Raw genomic sequence first — 21,752 nt, 5'->3', positions numbered from 1 at the left:
TTCTAGACAACAGAGCAGCTGCGTAGAGGATGATGTAATGGCTGGGCTGTTCTAGACAACAGAGCAGCTGCGTAGAGGATGATGTAATGGCTGGGCTGTTCTAGACAACAGAGAGCAAGTAGAGGATGATGTAATGGCTGGGCTGTTCTAGACAACAGAGCAGCTGAGCAGAGGATGATGTAATGGCTGGGCTGTTCTAGACAACAGAGAGCAAGTAGAAAAATACATCTAGGACCTTGATGAAATCAAACTGTTTTGATAACATAATGATGACACATCTCCTCAGGTGATTGTTGTGATATCATGATGACATAATCAATAAATGTATTTATAAAGTCATTTTTGCATCAGCAGATGCCACAAAGTGCTATACAGAAACCCAGCCTAAAACCCCAAACAACAAGCGATGTAGAAGCATGGTGGCTAGGAATAAACCTAGATGGCTTCCAGGCTCTGAGGGGTGGCCGGTCCTTTCTGACTGTGTCGGGTGGAGATTATAGGAGTACATGGCCAGAGTACATTGTACATTTGGATTGTAATTTACCTTAGATTATAAACTAGCATGTTTATATATTCAATGGTTTTAAAGAAAGTCCTGCAGGCTCTAGTTTTGTCTTATCTTGATTATTGTCCAGTCGTGTGGTCGAGTGCTGCAAGGAAATACCTAGTTAAGCTGCAGCTGGCCCAGAACAGAGCGGCACGTCTTGCTCTTCATTGTAATCAGAGGGCTGATATAAATACTATGCATGCCAGTCTCTCTTGGCTAAGAGTAGAGGAGAGACTGACTGCATCACTTCTGTTTAAGAAACATTAATGTGTTGAAAATCCCAAATTGTTTGCGTAGTCAACTTACACACAGCACTGACACACACATACTTACCCCTGGTGGCATGTCTGGTGGGGTCTTTTCACAGTCCCCAAATCCAGAACAAATTCAAGAAAACAAACAATATTATATAGAGCCATTATTGCATGGAACTCCCTTCCATCTCATATTGCTCAAATGAACAGCAAACCTGGTTTGTTAAAACCCCCAGATAAAGCAACACCTCATGGAACAACACCTCCCCTGTTTGACCTAGATAGTTTGTGTGTGTTGATATGTAGGCTAGGTGGTCCTTTTTTTTAATTCATTTTTTAGTTGATGTAGTTCTGTCCTTGAGCTGTTGTCTATTAATGTTCTGTATTGTTTCATGTTTTGTGTTTTGTGTGGACCCCAGGAAGAGTAGCTGCTGCTTTTGCAACAGCTAATGGGGATCCTACTAAAATACCATGATGATGATGATGATGATGATGATGTCCTCAGGTGACTGCTGTTGTGATATATCATGGGGTGGCAGGTAGCCTGGTGGTTAGAGCGTTGGACTAGTAACCGAAAGGTTGCAAGATCGAATCTCTGAGCTGACAAGGTAAAAATCTGTCCTTCTGTAATATGTCATTCTGCCCCTGAACAAGGCAGGAACTAGGCCGTTATTGAAAATAAGAATTTGTTCTTAAAAAAAGTTTTTTTTATTATTCTGACAATCAAATTGAGGTAAATTCCTTAATCATTGTTCAGTAAAGGCAGTCTGTACATATAGCCACCACAAATATTAAACAATGGCCACATGTAGTTTCATTTTTATTGTCAAATTTGAAGGTACAACAGTAATTTTCGATTGGCCCATAAATTAGAAGCTGCAACGTAGTCCTTTTTCAATGGCCCTTAAACTTGGCCTGGTAATATTGTCCTGTTTGATTGGCCCTTAAAGTTGTCCTTGCAGGAGAGCCGCCTCTGTTGGTCACCTGTGGGTGTCACTGGTTGCTTGGCAACAACGGTGAAAGCCTAACTGTCGTGATGACAGGTTCTGACAGTGTCCACCCTACATTATATGCCTCCAAGGGAGAGATATGGAGGGAGAGAGGAACTGAGAGGGGGAGAAAGGGACAGAGGGCAGGAGAAAAGAGACAGCCGTCCGTAGAGCTCTATTGAAAAGCTGCTGCCCGCCCGCAGCCCGTCAATGAAACCAAAGACTAGAAGTGACTTTTCCGGTTTAGATATCAGTCAGGGGTAAACCTCAGCGCTTGAACAAGACGTGTTGATAAGACCAGGAAGGGAGGTGTGGGAGAGAGGGGGGTAGAGATGTTGCTGCAAAGTGTGTGTGATGGAGAGCTGTGGTTTCATGATGTGAATGGTCTGTCCTTCCTCTTGCTTAATCAGCAAGCTTTGCCTGGTCTGGCCCCCTCCCCGTTCTGAAAAGACACACACACTGACACACGTAACAAGTGAGTAGGACTAACTGTGTGTAGTATTCCTCTTGGCATTGATGGGTAGTCTGGAGTGATGGGGGGGGGTCTGGAGTGATGGGGGGGGTCTGGAGTGATGGGGGGGGGTCTGGAGTGATGGGGGGGGGGGGGGGTCTGGAGTGATGGGTTGTCTGGAGTGATGGGGGGGGGTCTGGAGTGATGGGGGGGGGTCTGGAGTGATGGGGGGGGGGTCTGGAGTGATGGGGTAGTCTGGAGTGAGTCAGGCAGGTTGGGTGGAGGGCAGATTTCAGACGAGACACTGACTGAATAGAAGAACTGCTTTGTCCCTTTGAACTGCTCTGATCTGGAGTGTGTGTGTGTGTGAGAGAGTTGTAAGCGTTTGAATGTGTGGCTTAATGTGTGTTGTTGAATGTGTTTCCCAGTCACTAGCCTCCATTGTCCATGAGTGTCAGTCAGGTGTCATCTCTCTATCCTAACCAACAGCTGGAAAATCCAAGAATAGATGACCCCCCCCCCCCCCCCCCCCACCCGTGATGAGAAGAGAATCAGTTCCTCCTGGTAGTTTGTGACAAGGGGAGGTCAGTCAGGTCATCAGGTCAGAAGGATTCCAGTGTTGCAGCAAGGCATGTAATGGGCTATTTGGCTTCCTCTTTTCCGCTCCCCCTCGCTCTCGCTCGCTCTCTTTCCATCTCTCGCTCTCTTTCCATCTCCAGCTCTTTCTCCATCTCTCGCTTCCCCGGTTCCCGAAGACGTGGATGTTGATTTCTGATTCAGAGGGGTTGGGTTAAATGCAGAAGACACATTTCAGTTGAATGCATTCAGTTGTACAACTGACTAGGTATCCCCCTTTCCCTTTCGTTTTGCGCTCTCTCGTTCCATCTCGGTTGCTCTCTCCATCTCGCTTTCTCTCTCTCCATCTCGCTTTCTCTCTCTCCATCTCGCTTTCTCTCTCTCATGCTCTCTGGTGAATCACTGTGTAATTACTACAGGGTCCTGGTGATAAAGGCCCACTGTGTGGGGCCATCCAAGTGGAAGAGATTGTGTTACTCACTGTAAAATGATTTGCACAATATTGAATAATATTCTCCTCCCGTTTCCCATCAAAAAACAAAGAGAGAGAACAGCCAGCTGGGAGGAAGAGGGGGAGGAGAGAGAACAGCCAGCTGGGAGGAAGAGGGGGAGGAGAGAGAACAGCCAGCTGGGAGGAAGAGGGGGAGGAGAGAGAACAGCCAGCTGGGAGGAAGAGGGGGAGGAGAGAGAACAGCCAGCTGGGAGGAAGAGGGGGAGGAGAGAGGACATACAGCTGGGAGGAAGAGGGGGAGAAGAGAGGACAGACAGCTGGGAGGAAGAGGGGGAGGAGAGAGGACATACAGCTGGGAGGAAGAGGGGGAGAAGAGAGGACAGACAGCTGGGAGGAAGAGGGGGAGGAGAGAGAACAGCCAGCTGGGAGGAAGAGGGGGAGGAGAGAGAACAGCCAGCTGGGAGGAAGAGGGGGAGAAGAGAGAACAGCCAGCTGGGAGGAAGAGGGGGAGAAGAGAGGACAGACAGCTGGGAGGAAGAGGGGGAGGAGAGAGGACAGACAGCTGGGAGGAAGAGGGGGAGGAGAGAGAACAGACAGCTGGGAGGAAGAGGGGGAGGAGAGAGAACAGACAGCTGGGAGGAAGAGGGGGAGGAGAGAACAGACAGCTGGGAGGAAGAGGGGGAGGAGAGAGGACAGACAGCTGGGAGGAAGAGGGGGAGGAGAGAGGACATACAGCTGGGAGGAAGAGGGGGAGGAGAGAGGACATACAGCTGGGAGGAAGAGGGGGAGGAGAGAGGACATACAGCTGGGAGGAAGAGGGGGAGGAGAGAGGACATACAGCTGGGAGGAAGAGGGGGAGGAGAGAGGACATACAGCTGGGAGGAAGAGGGGGAGGAGAGAGGACATACAGCTGGGAGGAAGAGGGGGAGGAGAGAGGACATACAGCTGGGAGGAAGAGGGGGAGGAGAGAGGACATACAGCTGGGAGGAAGAGGGGGAGGAGAGAGGACATACAGCTGGGAGGAAGAGGGGGAGCAGAGAGGACATACAGCTGGGAGGAAGAGGGGGAGCAGAGAGAACAGACAGCTGGGAGGAAGAGGGGGAGCAGAGAGAACAGACAGCTGGGAGGAAGAGGGGGAGAAGAGAGAACAGACAGCTGGGAGGAAGAGGGGGAGAAGAGAGGACAGACAGCTGGGAGGAAGAGGGGGAGGAGAGAGGACAGACAGCTGGGAGGAAGAGGGGGAGGAGAGAGGACAGACAGCTGGGAGGAAGAGGGGGAGAAGAGAGGACAGACAGCTGGGAGGAAGAGGGGGAGAAGAGAGGACAGACAGCTGGGAGGAAGAGGGGGAGGAGAGAGAACAGACAGCTGGGAGGAAGAGGGGGAGAAGAGAGAACAGACAGCTGGGAGGAAGAGGGGGAGAAGAGAGAACAGACAGCTGAGAGGGGGAGAAGAGAGAACAGACAGCTGAGAGGGGGAGAAGAGAGGACAGACAGCTGGGAGGAAGAGGGGGAGGAGAGAGAACAGACAGCTGGGAGGAAGAGGGGGAGAAGAGAGAACAGACAGCTGGGAGGAAGAGGGGGAGGAGAGAGGACAGACAGCTGGGAGGAAGAGGGGGAGGAGAGAGGACAGACAGCTGGGAGGAAGAGCGGGAGGAGAGAGGACAGACAGCTGGGAGGAAGAGCGGGAGGAGAGAGGACAGACAGCTGGGAGGAAGAGGGGGAGGAGAGAGAACAGACAGCTGGTAGGGGGAGGAGAGAGGACAGACAGCTGGGAGGAAGAGGGGAAGAAGAGAGGACAGACAGCTGGGAGGAATGGAGAGAGAGTGAATAGAGATGTTTCTAGACCTCCACAACATTGTTCTGTAACCAGATAAGGAGCACCATGGATTTGACTTTTCCTCCCATCTCAGCTCTCTATAAACATACCTGTCCACACACACACACACACACACACACACACACACACACACACACACACACACGAAGGACACGGACACACGCCCACACAGACTAGACATTGTGCAGAAAGGAACTGGTCACATCAGTGTGTAATGTCTGTATAGTAGTGAGTGTTTACCTCCCCTCACGCTGAAAGGCCTGTTACAATATCTAACAACTCCATGGCCTCCTTTTGGTGTTTCGGAAGGCCAGCAGTTGTCATTTTCAATGAATGGGCCTTTTGAAGGAAAACCTCATCTAACAGAGTTGAGTAGGGGACTGTTCCCTTCACTTATCTAATCATACCCATTCAGATCAGTGATTTCATTAAGATAGGAGACAAGGGGTGGCATAATTCTAAGTCCACAGCCTGATCAAATCATATGGAAGGAAGGATGGATCTTCGAGGTGTTGGAACTGAACCTGCAGCCTGATCTGATCAAAGGGAGACATTAATTAAAGCAAGAAGGGAAGAAAGGATGCACTTTTGAAGTATTGGAATGGCACCGGCGGCCTGCTCTGATCAGTGGCTATCATCCTGCTTGTGTTCTGCTGCTCTGATCATAGTGGCTATCATCCTGCTTGTGTTCTGCTGCTCTGATCACAGTGGCTATCATCCTGCTTGTGTTCTGCTGCTCTGATCATCATCCTGCTCGTGTTCTGCTGCTCTGCTTCATATATCAGCTGATATCTCAAAGTGCTGTACAGAAACCCAGCCTAAAACCCCAAACAGCAAGCAATGCATGTGAAAGAAGCACGGTGGCTAGGAAAAACTCCCTAGGAAAAACTCCCTAGAAAGGCCAAAAACCTAGGAAGAAACCTAGAGAGGAACCAGGCTATGAGGGGTGGCCAGTCCTCTTCTGGCTGTGCCGGGTGGATATTATAACAGAACATGGTCAAGATGTTAAAATGTTCATAAATGACCAGCATGGCCAAATAATAATAATCATAGTAGTTGTCGAGGATGCAGCAAGCATGTCCGGTGAACAGGTCAGGGTTCCATAGCCGCAGGCAGAACAGTTGAAACTGGAGCAGCAGCACGGCCAGGTGGACTAGGGACAGCAAGGAGTCATCATGCCAGGTAGTCCTGAGGCATGGTCCTAGGGCTCAGGTCCTCCGAGAGAGAAGAAAGAGAGAATTAGAGAGAGCATATTTAAATTCACACAGGACACCGGATAAGACAAGAGAAATACTCCAGATGTAACAGACTGACCCTAGCCCCCCGACACATAAACTACTGCAGCATAAATACTGTGTTCTAGAATCATCAAGTCTCCCAATCCTAACCTTAACCATTAGAGGGGAAAATGCTAAACTGTCCCAGGATCAGTGTCTAGGGGCAACTTAATCCTGGGAGAGAGGAAGGATGGAGGGAGTATGCTCTAGGGATTCTCCATAGCCACAGCAGCTAGCGCTACAGACTGTATCTGCCACCTGATTCAAATGGGGGAGGTACTAGTAACTTTCTTCCAGCAAGGTTCCAGCATCTTTGTTGGCTGCGTAGCCAGGCCAGCACAATGCAGCTCTGCTCAGCACAGCTTTAGTATTGTAGTGTGAAAATGGTATTAAAGAGGGCTGGCTAGGTTAACAGCTAGTGGTGCCATAGTGTCCAGTAGAGTCCAGTCCCCTGCTCTCACACTTCCTGGTAGCGTATGTCAGGAAGCTTCCCACAGCACAGAGGTCAGGGATCAATCCAATAGGAAGAGACGGTCTCCTCAGGAAGACATACAGATGCCTCTTGTGGAGAAACACTGACTGTTTTCGGTACAGTGGAGGCTGGTGGAAGAAGACATTGAAAGACCATTTCATTGTAATGAATGATTTGTTTATCGTTCCATTGAATCCATTCCAGCCATTAGTCTGATTTAAAGTCTGATTTTAAATGACACCAGCCTCCACTGTTGCAGTAGTACCCTGTTGAAGACTGAGAGAAGATATGCTAGATAAAATAGTTCTAGTATGGATCTAATAATAGGCTAGCCTCCGATGTTATCTCTCTGCATTCCTGACAACACTGCCACATTTCAGGTTGTCATTTTATCTCCAGAAAATTGCTTGTGTGTATCATGTTCACAACTGACATTTCTTCTGGCATCTCTCCTGCATGCGGAATTCAATTGTCATTGACATTCTGCAGTCCCATTCATAGGTGTGTGTGTGTGTGTGGTGTGGAGGGTGTGTTTGTGCTCTGGGCTGGCCCCTGTGTGTCTCTGATAAAATACCCATTAGTATGGCACCTTTATGAAGCCTTTACTGTGGAGCAGTGAAAGGAGGAGTTGTTCCCCTCTGCCCACCACAGACCCGTTACCTGGGGCCTGGCCACGCTGAGCTGAATAGGGGGCCCGTGTCGGGAGACCCTGTGGCCTGGCCACACTGAGCTGAATAGGGGGCCCGTGTCGGGAGCCCCGTTACCTGTGGCCTGGCCACGCTGAGCTGAATAGGAGACCCGTTACCTGTGGCCTGGCCACACTGAGCTGAATAGGGGGCCCGTGTCGGGAGACCCTGTGGCCTGGCCACGCTGAGCTGAATAGGGGGCCCGTGTCGGGAGACCCTGTGGCCTGGCCACGCTGAGCTGAATAGGGGGCCCGTGTCGGGAGACCCTGTGGCCTGGCCACACTGAGCTGAATAGGAGACCCGTTACCTGTGGCCTGGCCACGCTGAGCTGAATAGGGGGCCCGTTACCTGTGGCCTGGCCACGCTGAGCTGAATAGGGGGCCCGTGTCGGGAGACCCTGTGGCCTGGCCACACTGAGCTGAATAGGAGACCCGTTACCTGTGGCCTGGCCACGCTGAGCTGAATAGGAGACCCGTTACCTGTGGCCTGGCCACGCTGAGCTGAATAGGAGACCCGTTACCTGTGGCCTGGCCACGCTGAGCTGAATAGGGGGCCCGTGTCGGGAGACCCTGTGGCCTGGCCACGCTGAGCTGAATAGGGGGCCCGTGTCGGGAGACCCTGTGGCCTGGCCACGCTGAGCTGAATAGGGGGCCCGTGTCGGGAGACCCTGTGGCCTGGCCACACTGAGCTGAATAGGAGACCCGTTACCTGTGGCCTGGCCACACTGAGCTGAATAGGGGGCCCGTGTCGGGAGACCCAGAGTCATGACTTACTGGCAGGGAGGAGTTGTTTCAGCTGGAGGGTTTGGGTTTGTTGGCCTGTGTACTGCAAGTAGTGTGTGTGTGCCTGCCTGCCTGCCTGCCTGCCTGCCTGCCTAATACAGGATGTAGTTAACCCTTTTTGTAGCTGTGTGCCAAAGTGGGATTGTAGCTTTTCTTTAGTAAAGGGTTCCTCCACACTGAACAAGGCTATAAGCTGAAGTGTTTGTGTACTGTATCCCTGCTGCAGTGAAAACAATACAAACCAGAACAGAAGAGTTCAGTAAGGGAGCTTCATACTACATCTTTTTGACCTTCACACCTTTTTGCTTATCTGAATTCACCCGTTTTACGTACCAACCAAACTTCTGGCAGAGCACGAGGGTCCCCTTTTGGAAAAGGGAGGTACAGAAAGAAAGTTTTCCTTCCTTCAAAGCTGATTTTTGACTCACTTTGTCCTGGAACTGTGACATGGCTTATACCCAAGGATAGACTCTGGGCTTTCACAGCAGAGAACACACACTGATATGGGTACTGGGACGTTACTAGAATGGGAACTTATTGGGAAGGTTGTCTACTGGGAGGCATGGAACTACTGGGAGGGTTAATGGGAGGTATGGAACTATTGGGAGGGTTACTGGGAGGTATGGAACTACTGGGAGGGTTACTGGGAGGTATGGAACTACTGGGAGGGTTACTGGGAGGTATGGAACTACTGGGAGGGTTACTGGGAGGTATGGAACTACTGGGAGGGTTACTGGGAGGTATGGAACTACTGGGAGGGTTACTGGGAGGTATGGAACTACTGGGAGGGTTAATGGGAGGTATGGAACTACTGGGAGGGTTACTGGGAGGTATGGAACTACTGGGAGGGTTAATGGGAGGTATGGAACTACTGGGAGGGTTACTGGGAGGTATGGAACTACTGGGAGGGTTACTGGGAGGTATGGAACTACTGGGAGGGTTAATGGGAGGTATGGAACTACTGGGAGGGTTAATGGGAGGTATGGAACTACGGGGAGGGTTAATGGGAGGTATGGAACTATTGGGAGGGTTACTGGGAGGCATGGAACTACTGGGAGGGTTACTGGGAGGCATGGAACTACTGGGAGGGTTACTGGGAGGCATGGAACTACTGGGAGGGTTACTGGGAGGCAGTTGGTATCCAGTCCCTCTGGTTCTTGGGGGGGGCGAGCACCGTCACGTACACGCTGTAACCGGGGGGGGGGGGGGGGGGGGCGAGCACCGTCACGTACACGCTGTAACCGGGGGGGGGGGGGGCGAGCACGTCACGTACACGCTGTTGATAGTCGATAGTTATAAAGTGGCTTTCTCTCATCTCTTCTGTTCCCTGTACCCAGAACTGCAGTATGGTTCCTCAGTGGCTTAGCACTACACAAACACACTGTAAGAATCTGTCTTCAGGTCTGACCTCAGGGGATTTACATGCCAAGAGGAATGCTGAGAATGTTTAGGTGTGGTTTGTTAGAGGTGAGAGTAGTCTGGTCATCAAATTTGATCTGCTCTTCATCGAAGTCACAACAATAGACAGTGTGCTTAAACTAACACACAAATGATTGTATTTTTCTTGTCTATTGAATACATCATTTAAACATTAAAAGGGTAGGTTGGAAAACGTATGTGAACCCCCTAGGCTAATGACTTTTCCAAAAGCTAATTGGAGTCAGCTAACCTGGAGTCCAATCAATGAGACGAGATTGGAGATGTTGGTTAGAGCTGCCCTGCCCAATTTAAAAAAATATATAAAAAAATACACAAAATTTGAGTTTGCTATTCACAAGAAGCAATGTGTCGTGTCTTTGGGTACCATTAAACTGAAGAGGTTTATCAATTAACTCCCTGTAATTATTATCACGCGATTAATCGTTTAATTGTAATTAACTAGGAGATCGGGGCACCAAGAAAAATATTCAGATTACAAAGTTATAATTTTCCTAATATAACTTAACCTATATTATAATATAGGCCGATTTACCTTCTGGTTTAAATGGTGTATTTTACCTCTCGTCCAGTCTCATTCCAAACGTCGTAAATTGTTGTATCTGCACGAACCCAGTCTTTACTAAAATCATCCATACATCAATTGTCTTAAAATAATTTATTTACTACACTAAGTAATTAACAGAAAACATACAAACAGTAATTATCGTCACAAAGGATTGGTATAGTAATGTGCCCTAATGGCTAACAAGCATGGCTGGTCTGTTAGACAATGGGTCATAAACGGTCAGCTGAGAAGTTGCACAGAGTTCATTAGTATTGACAATTGAAGGCTCACTCATTCGGGAACAATTGCAATCAATATATATTTACGCTCATGTGTCATCGTGATCCTTGTTCGAGCGTCGTTCTGATGGAGAGTTTTTTTCGCGTTCTATCTCTCTCTCTCGGTTAGAATGGATCTTTCAGAGTGACATTCATTAATGTTGTCATAGAATGGATGTTTCGTTGGTCTTCGCATTCGATGATATAATTTACTTAGCTGCAGACTAATAATTAATATCAAAGACTTGTTCTTATTCTGTCGGTCTCGATAGTAAAAGTTAACCACGTGGTATAGTTCACTTTCAGTAGAGTACTTGGATGGTCAAACCTATGGTCCAACTCGCAATGGAGTGTAGGCCTGGTCTATAGAAATGTAAATCAGGGGGTGTTTTATAGTGCCCATAGAACAGGCTTGTCAAATGACGCCTGGTCCTGTCTGTGTCCCTGGGGGCGTGCCTATGACTGAGTTAGACTTGGTTACAGAAATACAATTCTATCACATTAACATCAGTACATAGCATCTCAATGTATTACAAATAGCTTTATCCTTATTAATACATTTTATACAACCATTATGATGCAAGTCTCATCGCTGAGGCTATTATATAAACAGTTTTATGGTAATATGGCTATATTGTCTCTTCTGAGTATCACAAAATTGTACCAAGCGGACCAGTTCGTAACTGGAGTCTTCACCAATCTTCCATATCTTCTCCAGAACACACATGTTGCTCGGTTCTCCAATTCTATGAGTTGGAAGAATTTCCTTTGTCTCTCTATGAAACATGTGGTAGTAGATTCTCCTCTTGGAATTTTTACAACCCTGGGTTGGGGGGAAGGTAGGTTGGGTGATGGTACAAAGGGGAGGGGGTCAACTGTCCTTCCTGTACCCAAAGAGGCCAACGTCATGACAAATGCCTGATGTGAACCATGCCAAGAACAAAAGAGATATCAGAAGACATAAGATTAAGAATGGCTGACTTGCATAAAGCTGAAAAGGGTTACAAAAGTATCTCTAAAAGCCTTCATGTTCATCAGTCCATGATAAGACAAATTGTCTATAAATGGAGAAAGTTCAGCACTGTTGCAACTCTCCTTAGGGGTCGCCGTCCTGCAAAGATGACTGCAAGAGCACCGTGCAGAATGCTCAATGAGGTTTAGAAGAATCCTAGTGTCAGCCAAAGACTTACAGAAATCTCTGGAACATGCTAACATCTCTGTTAACGAGTCTACGATATGTAAAACACTAAACAAGAAAGGTGTTTATGGACACGGAAGAAGCCACTGCTGTCCAAAAAAACATTGCTGCACGTCTGAAGTTTGTAAAAGTGCACCTGGATGTTCCACAGCGCTACTGGCAAAATATTCTGTGGACAGCAGAAACGACAGTTGAGTTGTTTGGAAGGAACACACAATACTATGTGTGGAGAAAAAAAGGCGCAGCACACCAACATCAACATCTCATCCCAACTGTAAAGTATGGTGGAGGAAGCATCATGGTTTGGGGCTGCTTTGCTGCCTCAGGGCCTGGACAGCTTGCTATCATTGACGGAAAAATGAATTCCCAAGTTTATCAAGACAGCCTTACATTCTCCTGCAAAATGTCTGTCCACCAATTGAAGCTCAACAGAAGTTGGGTGATGCAACAGGACAACGACCCAAAACACAGAAGTAAATCAACAACAGAATGGCTTCAACAGAAGAAAATACGCCTTCTGGAGTGGCCCAGTCAGAGTCCTGACCTCAACCCAATATTAAAATGCTGTGTCATGACCTGGAGAGGTTCACACCAGACTTCCCAAGAATATTGCTGAACTGAAACAGTTTTGTAAAGATGAACGGTCCAAAATTCCTCCTGACCGTTGTGCAGGTCTGATCCGCAAATACAGAAAACGTTTGGTTGAGTTTATTACTGCCAAAAGGAGTGTCAACCAGTTATTAAATCCAAGGGTTCACATACTTTTCCCACCCTACACTGTGAATGTTTACACGGTGTGTTCAATAAAGACATGAAAACGTGTTATTAGTTTAAGCAGACTGTTTGTGACCTAGATGAAGATCAAATTGTATGACCAATTTATGCAGAAATCCAGGTATTTCCAAAGGGTTCACATACTTGTTCTTGCTGCTGTAACTCTGAGGTTCTGTTGGTATGAGCCTGGCACTAGCAATGTCATGGGTTCAATTCCTGCAGGGATACATATTAGTATTAGTACACATTAATACACATTTATGCAATCACTAACTTTGGATGAAATCGACTGCTAAGTGGCATCTTATCTATGGTGATATGAACACATGATTTGATGATATACCGTGTTTAGGTTAAAATGTAGTGTACTAAACACAGTTGTCTAACAGTAACAGAATGGATACTTTCAGCTCCTAGGAAATGAAATGCTACACTGGTAACTAGAGGCAACAGGAGAGAAGAATAGTCCTCTCAGAGATTTACAAACTCTGGAGGGGAGAGGAGTTGAATGTCACTGGGTTTAGTGTGTGTGTGTGTGTGTGTGTGTGTGTGTGTGTGTGTGTGTGTACTGCATGTGTCAGGGCTTTAAGCTGACCTTTTTATACAAGGCGCATGTGTACTCCTAAGTTGCAAAATGTAGGCGCACAATGAAAATATGAGGTAGTAAAACTAGAATCCTTTATTTTCTGTGTACTGTGTGTTTGAGTACTGTTGGTGTGTTTCTGAAGGCACTAGATTCTGTGTATCATGCAGCTCTGAGGTTTATTACCAACCAAAACCATTTGACTCACCACTGATCTCTATAGTGATGTTGGCTGCCCTTCACATTGCTGTGATCTCTATAGTGATGTTGGCTGCCCTTCACATTGCTGTGATCTCTATAGTGATGTTGGCTGCCCTTCACATTGCTGTGATCTCTATAGTGATGTTGGCTGCCCTTCACATTGCTGTGATCTCTATAGTGATGTTGGCTGCTCTTCACATTGCTGTGATCTCTATAGTGATGTTGGCTGCTCTTCACACTGCTGTGATCTCTATAGTGAGGATGTTGGCTGCTCTTCACACTGCTGGGATCTCTATAGTGAGGATGTTGGCTGCTCTTCACACTGCTGGGATCTCTATAGTGATGATGTTGGCTGCACTTCACACTGCTGTGATCTCTATAGTGATGTTGGCTACTCTTCACACTGCTGGGATCTCTATAGTGATGTTGGCTGCTCTTCACACTGCTGGGATCTCTATAGTGAGGATGTTGGCTGCTCTTCACACTGCTGGGATCTCTATAGTGAGGATGTTGGCTGCTCTTCACACTGCTGGGATCTCTATAGTGAGGATGTTGGCTGCTCTTCACACTGCTGTGATCTCTATAGTGATGTTGGCTGCTCTTCACATTGCTGTGATCTCTATAGTGATGTTGGCTGCTCTTCACACTGCTGGGATCTCTATAGTGATGTTGGCTACTCTTCACACTGCTGGGATCTCTATAGTGATGATGTTGGCTGCTCTTCACACTGCTGGGATCTCTATAGTGGTGATGTTGGCTGCGCTTCACACTGCTGGGATCTCTATAGTGATGATGTTGGCTGCTCTTCACACTGCTGGGATCTCTATAGTGATGTTGGCTGCTCTTCACACTGCTGTGATCTCTAGTGATGATCTTGGCTGCTCTTCACACTGCTGGCATCTCTATAGTGACGATGTTGGCTGCTCTTCGTTGACTCGACATAGGCTTAAACATAGTATAGCAATCTGTAAGTGGCAGTTTTCCCAAAAATGACCTGTTATTCTTTGATAAGGTCAGAAAATAAATGCCAGTTATGGTCTCACTCCTCCTTACTTTTAACGGTTACTAAAATCAGAATGGATCATGGGAAAAAGGGTTTTAGCTACCCAGCTCTGTGGTCTTGGAATCATCTCCAGACCAGCTTGAAACCCCGGGATCTTGTTTCCTTGGAGTTTAAAGGTTTGGTTGACTCACATGTTACTGAGACACATAGTCATTAGGACTTTACCTGGTGCTACTTATGATAAAAATCTATCTGTGATCCTTGTATGGTTCTGGAATTGTAATGAATGTGTGTTTACATTGAAAAAAACATATGTCTAAGTTGTTACACTCTATTTGTCTCAAACATTGTTCCCTTCTGCTGCCATCCTGGATGGACCAGGTCTCTCTTGAAAAAGTGTTTTTTTTCTCAATGAGACTAACCTGGATAAATAAAGGTTAAATAAAACCTCTGTGTCCTCCAGGTGGATGGAGGCGTGTCTGGATGAGGAGCTCCCACCCACCACAGAGCTGGAGGAGGGGCTTAGGAACGGGGTGTACCTGGCCAAACTCGGGAACTTCTTCGCCCCACAAACCGTTTCCATCAAGAAAATCTATGACCGCGAGCAGACCCGCTACAAGGTGAGGATGAGGAGATGCACTGCAGACTGTAATGCACACACAACCAGACGCACGCGCGCACACGCTCCAGATAAGTGCAGGTCAAAGGGTCAAAGATGTTCTTCTATTCAGTCAGTTACCAGAGGAGACAAACTCCCTTTTGCCCAACCCGCCTAACTCACACCGGACTATCCATCAAGGTGTAGGGGCAAGTTGATCTGGGGTCAGTTTAGCATTTTTCACCAATAATAGTCAAGGTTATGATTGGGGGAGGTGACGCTGATCCTAGATCTGTATCTAGGGAAAACTTCACCCCGGAGCACCTATCAACGCCACGAGGAACAGACATGCATCTATGGTCCTATTCTATCAAAACAGGTTGTCTTAAGTTAAATAACCAAAAACACACATTGTTATTACACTGCAAGAAATCCCCCATCTCCAGTCTTACCTTGGAAATGTTTTAGTTGAATAAGACCCCAGGTTACTGTGACTCACTGAGTCAGGCTTGATTTACTCAATGGGGAAGGAATGAATGTGTGTTACTGTAATTGTTTGTTTGTGTGTCACATTGTAACTCACTGTGTTTTGTGTTTCATTCCTGCAGGCCACTGGGCTTCATTTTAGACATACAGACAACGTCATCCAGTGGCTCAACGCCATGACAGAGAAGGGCCTGCCAAAGGTGAGTGATGGGCTCACACACACACACACACACACACACACACAGACATAGCAGTCACTGTATTCTTAATACCAGGGAAGCGTATTTCCCCCGTACCACTCCTGTGTAACAAGCCGGGGCTTGCCTGGATCCCACTCCCAGACTACTGAACCCTCAGCCCTGGGTCACGTTCAATAGGAACGAGCGGAAGATGATGTTTTGAAACATTCACATTCTTATTGGACAAGTCCAGGTAATATGTAATTAATTTCCTAGCGTTTTAGCATGTTTCGTGCCTAATGAAGATGTCCGTCTGTCCTCAGATCTTCTATCCAGAGACTACAGACATCTATGATAGGAAGAACATGCCGCGCTGCATCTACTGCATACATGCTCTCAGGTACACACACACACACACACACACACACACACACACACACACACACACACACGATGAAATGAAATTTGTATAGATATTTTGAATACTAGGAAAACCATTTATCACAAATCAGAGAGAGCAGTGGTTCAAACTGTAGAACCCAGTTCCTACATCTGAATATAAAAATGTATTTTATCAAGCAAAACTATGTTCCATGTTATCGCTGGGGCCCTCAGGATGACATATCAGAGCAAGATTACTGAGTGCATGTTATTTACCTTCAGAGGTGAATGTATCAAACCAGTTTAAGGGATAAGGTTTTTGTTGTGCACTCTCAAACCATATCATGCTATTTTTTTCACTATAATAGCTTCTGTAAATTGGACAGTGCAGTTAGATGAACATGAATTTAAGCTTTCTGTCCATATAAGACATATCTATGTCCTGGAAATGTTGCTGTTACTAACAACGTCATTCTAGTCATATTAGTGCACTTTAGCAACAACCGTCCCGGTATAAGGACACCGATCCCGTAGATCCTTAAGAGGTTTTAAAATGATATTAAACCCTGATCTGCCTCAGTGCTACCTGAACTCGCACAGAAAAGTCACAATAGACAAATTGTCTATCGTAATATTTTGTTATCTCAGTGAAAAATGTATAACATTTCTGCTTTGCTCTGTCCTACTCAATACCGCCGGTATGTGAAGTTGAAAATGTAGACTGGATTTGTGCATGTTTACTCTCAGGACTAGGTTTTTGGAAACCTGACACGTTTGAGGTGAATGGTAGGATTTTGGACTGGTGAGGTATTCAGCACCAAGGAGAAACTCCAACCGCCTCAGCCTTGCGATGGTAGTTCACGTCCCAAATGCACCCGGTTCCCTATAAAGTGCACTACTTTTCACCAGAGCCCTATTGGCCCTGGTCAGAAGTAGTGTACTTAATAGGGACACAGCCAGAGTCTGATAATGGAACATTCCAGCTGCATGTAAAATGGATGCTGAGCCTGTTCAGTCCAGAGGCTGTACATCTACTGATCCATGTCCCAGATTGCACCATATTTCCTTTGTAGTGCACAATATAGGGAACAGGGTGCCATTTGGGAAGGGTCCTTGGCCTTTAGAGTCAGGAAGTCAACACTACAGGACTGGGTGACAGGGTGGCAGAGGGGTGGGTAGGAGGTGCTCCAGTCCACGCTAGATGAATGGCTATTGACTACAATGCCTTCTGGCCCCCTCCCCTGGTGCCACACACATGCCAGAACACAGCTCCAACAACATGTTTCTCTCTTTCTCTTTCCCCCCACACAGTTTGTACCTATTCAAGCTGGGTCTAGCCCCTCAGATCCAGGACCTGTATGGCAAGGTGGACTTCACAGGTGAGTGTCCCAATACCACACAGTGTTCAATTTTCTTTCACTCAACTCATTCAGTTTGTCATTGTTCATTTTTTTGTTTTAAAGTCAAACAGTTAACACGACTAACATATGATGTTAAACATGATATGTGGTCCTCTGTGGTTCAGTTGCTAGCCAAGGTTGTGGGTTCAACTCCCGCAGGGATCCCATACACATACTAAACATGGATACATGTACCGTACAGTTAGTGACTTTAGATAAAGTGTCTAAGTGACAAGCAGGCATAGTGTTGGCTCCAGTCCTGAGTTACAGTTCCACAGGGAAGGGGTTTTACCAGGCAGCTAGCAACAATGTGAAAGTCATTAGTGTTTCCTGTTGCTGCTCTGTTCTACTGTGTGCCAAGCGCCTGACCAGGGGGTATGTGTATTACTCTCAGACCAGGACCCATCACCCTCTCCTGTCTGTGTTTAGCCTCTACAGTTAGCCTACTATTTACAGTATGAAGGGTACTTATGTCCATTATGTACAGCGTTTGGCTCCAACCTAGCACTAAAAAGTCTGATTCTACGAATCGCATACTCATCAAGAGATAATTAGTTGAATCTCTCTAGTCTATAATCTACAGTTTGAAGGATACTGTACTCTAGCCAGCGTGGTCCAGTGTGTGCAGGGTGTGGTTCCAACCCAGCACTAAAAAAAATCAGATTCTAATGACCTAATCAGATAGGACGTTGAATCATGCATTTGGGCGCAGAGCTGGAACAATAACCAACACACTATCTAGTATTCCAGGACCAGAGCTGGAACAATAACCTACACACTATCTAGTATTCCAGGACCAGAGCTGGAACAATAACCTACACACTATCTAGTATTCCAGGACCAGAGCTGGAACAATAACCTACACACTATCTAGTATTCCAGGACCAGAGCTGGAACAATAACCTACACACTATCTAGTATTCCAGGACCAGAGCTGGAACAATAACCTACACACTATCTAGTATTCCAGGACCAGAGCTGGAACAATAACCTACACACTATCTAGTATTCCAGGACCAGAGCTGGAACAATAACCTACACACTATCTAGTATTCCAGGACCAGAGCTGGAACAATAACCTACACACTATCTAGTATTCCAGGACCAGAGCTGGAACAATAACCTACACACTATCTAGTATTCCAGGACCAGAGCTGGAACAATAACCTACACACTATCTAGTATTCCAGGACCAGAGCTGGAACAATAACCTACACACTATCTAGTATTCCAGGACCAGAGCTGGAACAATAACCTACACACTATCTAGTATTCCAGGACCAGAGTTGGTTGTCACTACCCTGGCCATTACCTTCACCATGCTCCCTCTCCAGACTCTAGCTCCTCTCTCTCTCTCTCTCTCTCTCCAGACTCTAGCTCCTCTCTCTCTCTCTCCAGACTCTAGCTCCTCTCTCTCTCTCTCCAGACTCTAGCTCCTCTCTCTCTCTCTCCAGACTCTAGCTCCTCTCTCTCTCTCTCCAGACTCTAGCTCCTCTCTCTCTCTCTCCAGACTCTAGCTCCTCTCTCTCTCTCTCCAGACTCTAGCTCCTCTCTCTCTCTCTCCAGACTCTAGCTCCTCTCTCTCTCTCTCCAGACTCTAGCTCCTCTCTCTCTCTCTCTCCAGACTCTAGCTTCTCTCTCTCTCTCTCTCCAGACTCTAGCTTCTCTCTCTCTCCAGACTCTAGCTTCTCTCTCTCTCTCTCCAGACTCTAGCTCCTCTCTCTCTCTCTCTCCAGACTCTAGCTCCTCTCTCTCTCTCTCTCCAGACTCTAGCTCCTCTCTCTCTCTCCAGACTCTAGCTCCTCTCTCTCTCTCTCCAGACTCTAGCTCCTCTCCAGACTCTAGCCTCAGTCTTAGCCATGCTCTCTGTCCAGCCTCTAGCTTCAGTCTTAGCCATGCTCTCTGTCCAGCCAAGCTATGCAGAGACACCTACATCTCAGGGAACACCCACTCCCCAGTGCCTGATACCATTTCCCTCCAAGTGCAAGAAATACACTCCCCTTTTGTACCATGATTATGTTTACAGAACAACCCCTGCCCTCTATCAGTACTCCCACCAAACAACTGTTGATAGACCTAATGCCTAACCAACTCTTTCTTCCTCTCCCTCCCCTCCTTTATACCTCACTCTTTCCCTCCTTTCCACCACTCAGAGGAGGAGATTAACAACATGAAGAGTGAACTGGAGAAGTACGGAATCCAGATGCCCGCCTTCAGCAAGATTGGTGGCATCCTGGCCAATGAGCTGTCAGTGGATGAGGCTGCGTGTAAGCACCTATCAGATATCAGAGGGGCGGGTCTAACTGCCTGTTTGGTTGAGTGGCAGGACTAAGACTTTGGTTGATTTCAACACTTCTTTATAACAAATTGAAAATGATGGTTTAATATTGCGTAACTTCTCTTTTCCTTTTATATCCATTTATGAAAATATTACACGCATTTCTGTTAATTAACTCCTCTCCTCCAGTGCATGCAGCAGTGATAGCCATCAATGAGGCCATAGACCAGGGGGTTCCCGAGGGCACAATGGCTGCCATGCAGAACCCCAACGCCATGCTGCTTCAGATGAACACCAGCTCTGCCCAGCACTACCAGGACATGCTGCACAGTGCCAAGGCTGAGAAGGTGGCCAACTCACGCAAACGGGTATGAGAGCTTGCTGTAAATACTGGGATAGAGAATGAGTGGCAGGGTTGGGGAGTCAATTCCATTTCAATTCTATCAATTCAGAAAGTAAACCAAAAGTCAAATTCCTATTGTTTTCACTAATTCAGTTGACTTTCTGAATTGACTGAATTGGAATCCATTTTCTGAATTGACTGAATTGGAATCCATCCCAATATTGGCTGCTGTAGTGTTTTCTTTGAAAAGTGTATTTGGCTTTCTCCAGCTGTATAGTTACTGTAAAGAGGTGACCCTCAATCTTTCTCCTGGTGGCGAGCTGGACAACAGTAGTGTTTTGGCCTCCGCTAAGTGCCAGCACACCTGATTTTTTTAATACTCATCTGATGGTCAACACCCTGATTAGCTGAATCAGCTGTTTCACTGCTGAGCTAGGACAAAAACCTGCAATACATTGTTTCTCCTTGAGCAGGCTTCAGGATCACTGGTTTAAATGTACAATGTTTAAGTCACAAATCCATGCATTTATGTGCAACAGAACTAAAATGTGTGCATCTTATTGAGCAAGTTCAGATGGTACCTCCCGGTTTCGGAGTGTTTTGTTCCGTTTCATGCCTATTGAACACTACCCTGATGTTGGGCTGTCCCTCCTACTGTAGCTGGGGGAGAACTCCGACGCAGAGAGAGATGTCTATGAAGAGCTCCTCACACAGGCTGAGATCCAGGGCAACGTCAACAAGGTCAACTGTGAGTAACGCACACACACTATTCTTTATGTTGATTAATTCACATGAGAATGCAGACATGTGTTTTTAAATATTTATTGAGTTTGTAGTCAACAGACTCACAGATCTAACATCCCTGCGTTGTTCGTTTTTCCATTCACTGAAGTGAGTTTTGCTTCTAGCTGATCTGGGGTCAGTTTTAAAACTGATCCTCGATTTGTACCTAGAAAACTTCATCCCAGAGTGTTGTAATAGGTTTTTCTAACGCTTTCCTCCCCCATCAGTGACCAGTTCCCTGAGTGCAGCCGAGCAGGCCCTGCTGAGTGGTGATGAAGACCGGCTGTATGAAGCACTTCGCTCCCAGGCTTTGGGCCTACACCGCCTGCAGGCCCAGAACAAGGGCTGGTACCTCAAACAGCTGATGGCTGCCCGTGAGGACAAAGAACAGGTACAGTAGGTGGAATTATTCCTGGTTATTTCTGATTCATCCCACGTTGGGATATCTGGAATACCATTGCTTACAGTGGGGTTGTGTTTATTAGGGCATGCAACAGACATTTGACAATGTTTTGAAACAGAAAATGAAAAACGTGTGTGTGTTATTGGACAAGGTAGTCACTCCCTGTTTCAGTCAGTCTTCTTCCTGTTGGTGCTTAATGAGCACAACCCTGGTTGCCCCCCCCCCCCCCCCCGATTTTCTATGTGATGTTGATCACCTCCCCCATATCTTAGATGTGAGCTTGTTCACAGATTTACACTGTTGAAAATAAAACGGAATATTCCACAACCCTGTTTTGAGTAGGTCCTCTTTCTTTATCTTTCCCAGAATTCTCCAGGGGAGGCGCTGACTAAAGATGAGTTGCAAACTGGAGTCGATGCAGCCAATGGGATTGCAGCAGGCTACCAGAAAAGTAAGCAGCAGTCACTGCTCGGGCTGGGTGAGGTGTCCCCTAGGTACAGAGCTAGGATGTGCTTCCCTCGCCAAATCCTAACCTTAAAGGTCCAATGCAGATGTTTTT

General features: G+C 46.9%; 1 protein-coding gene across 1 annotated transcript in view; it reads left to right on the top strand.

Moving 5' to 3' along the window:
* LOC115166923 (ras GTPase-activating-like protein IQGAP1) overlaps nucleotides 1-21,752 on the top strand; it is a 65,205-nt gene that overhangs the window by 9,670 nt on the left and 33,783 nt on the right. The window contains exons 3-11 of the mRNA XM_029720855.1: nucleotides 14,806-14,962; nucleotides 15,549-15,626; nucleotides 15,929-16,005; nucleotides 17,298-17,365; nucleotides 19,540-19,653; nucleotides 19,854-20,032; nucleotides 20,668-20,755; nucleotides 21,018-21,181; nucleotides 21,560-21,644. Coding sequence (XP_029576715.1) covers nucleotides 14,806-14,962; nucleotides 15,549-15,626; nucleotides 15,929-16,005; nucleotides 17,298-17,365; nucleotides 19,540-19,653; nucleotides 19,854-20,032; nucleotides 20,668-20,755; nucleotides 21,018-21,181; nucleotides 21,560-21,644 — 1,010 coding nt within the window. The remainder of the gene's footprint in view (nucleotides 1-14,805; nucleotides 14,963-15,548; nucleotides 15,627-15,928; nucleotides 16,006-17,297; nucleotides 17,366-19,539; nucleotides 19,654-19,853; nucleotides 20,033-20,667; nucleotides 20,756-21,017; nucleotides 21,182-21,559; nucleotides 21,645-21,752) is intronic.

This window comes from Salmo trutta, chromosome 29 (genome assembly GCF_901001165.1).
Source record: "Salmo trutta chromosome 29, fSalTru1.1, whole genome shotgun sequence".
Taxonomy (NCBI): domain Eukaryota; kingdom Metazoa; phylum Chordata; class Actinopteri; order Salmoniformes; family Salmonidae; genus Salmo; species Salmo trutta.
Note: the sequence above shows the minus strand (reverse complement) of the source record. Positions and strands in the feature narration are given on the sequence as shown.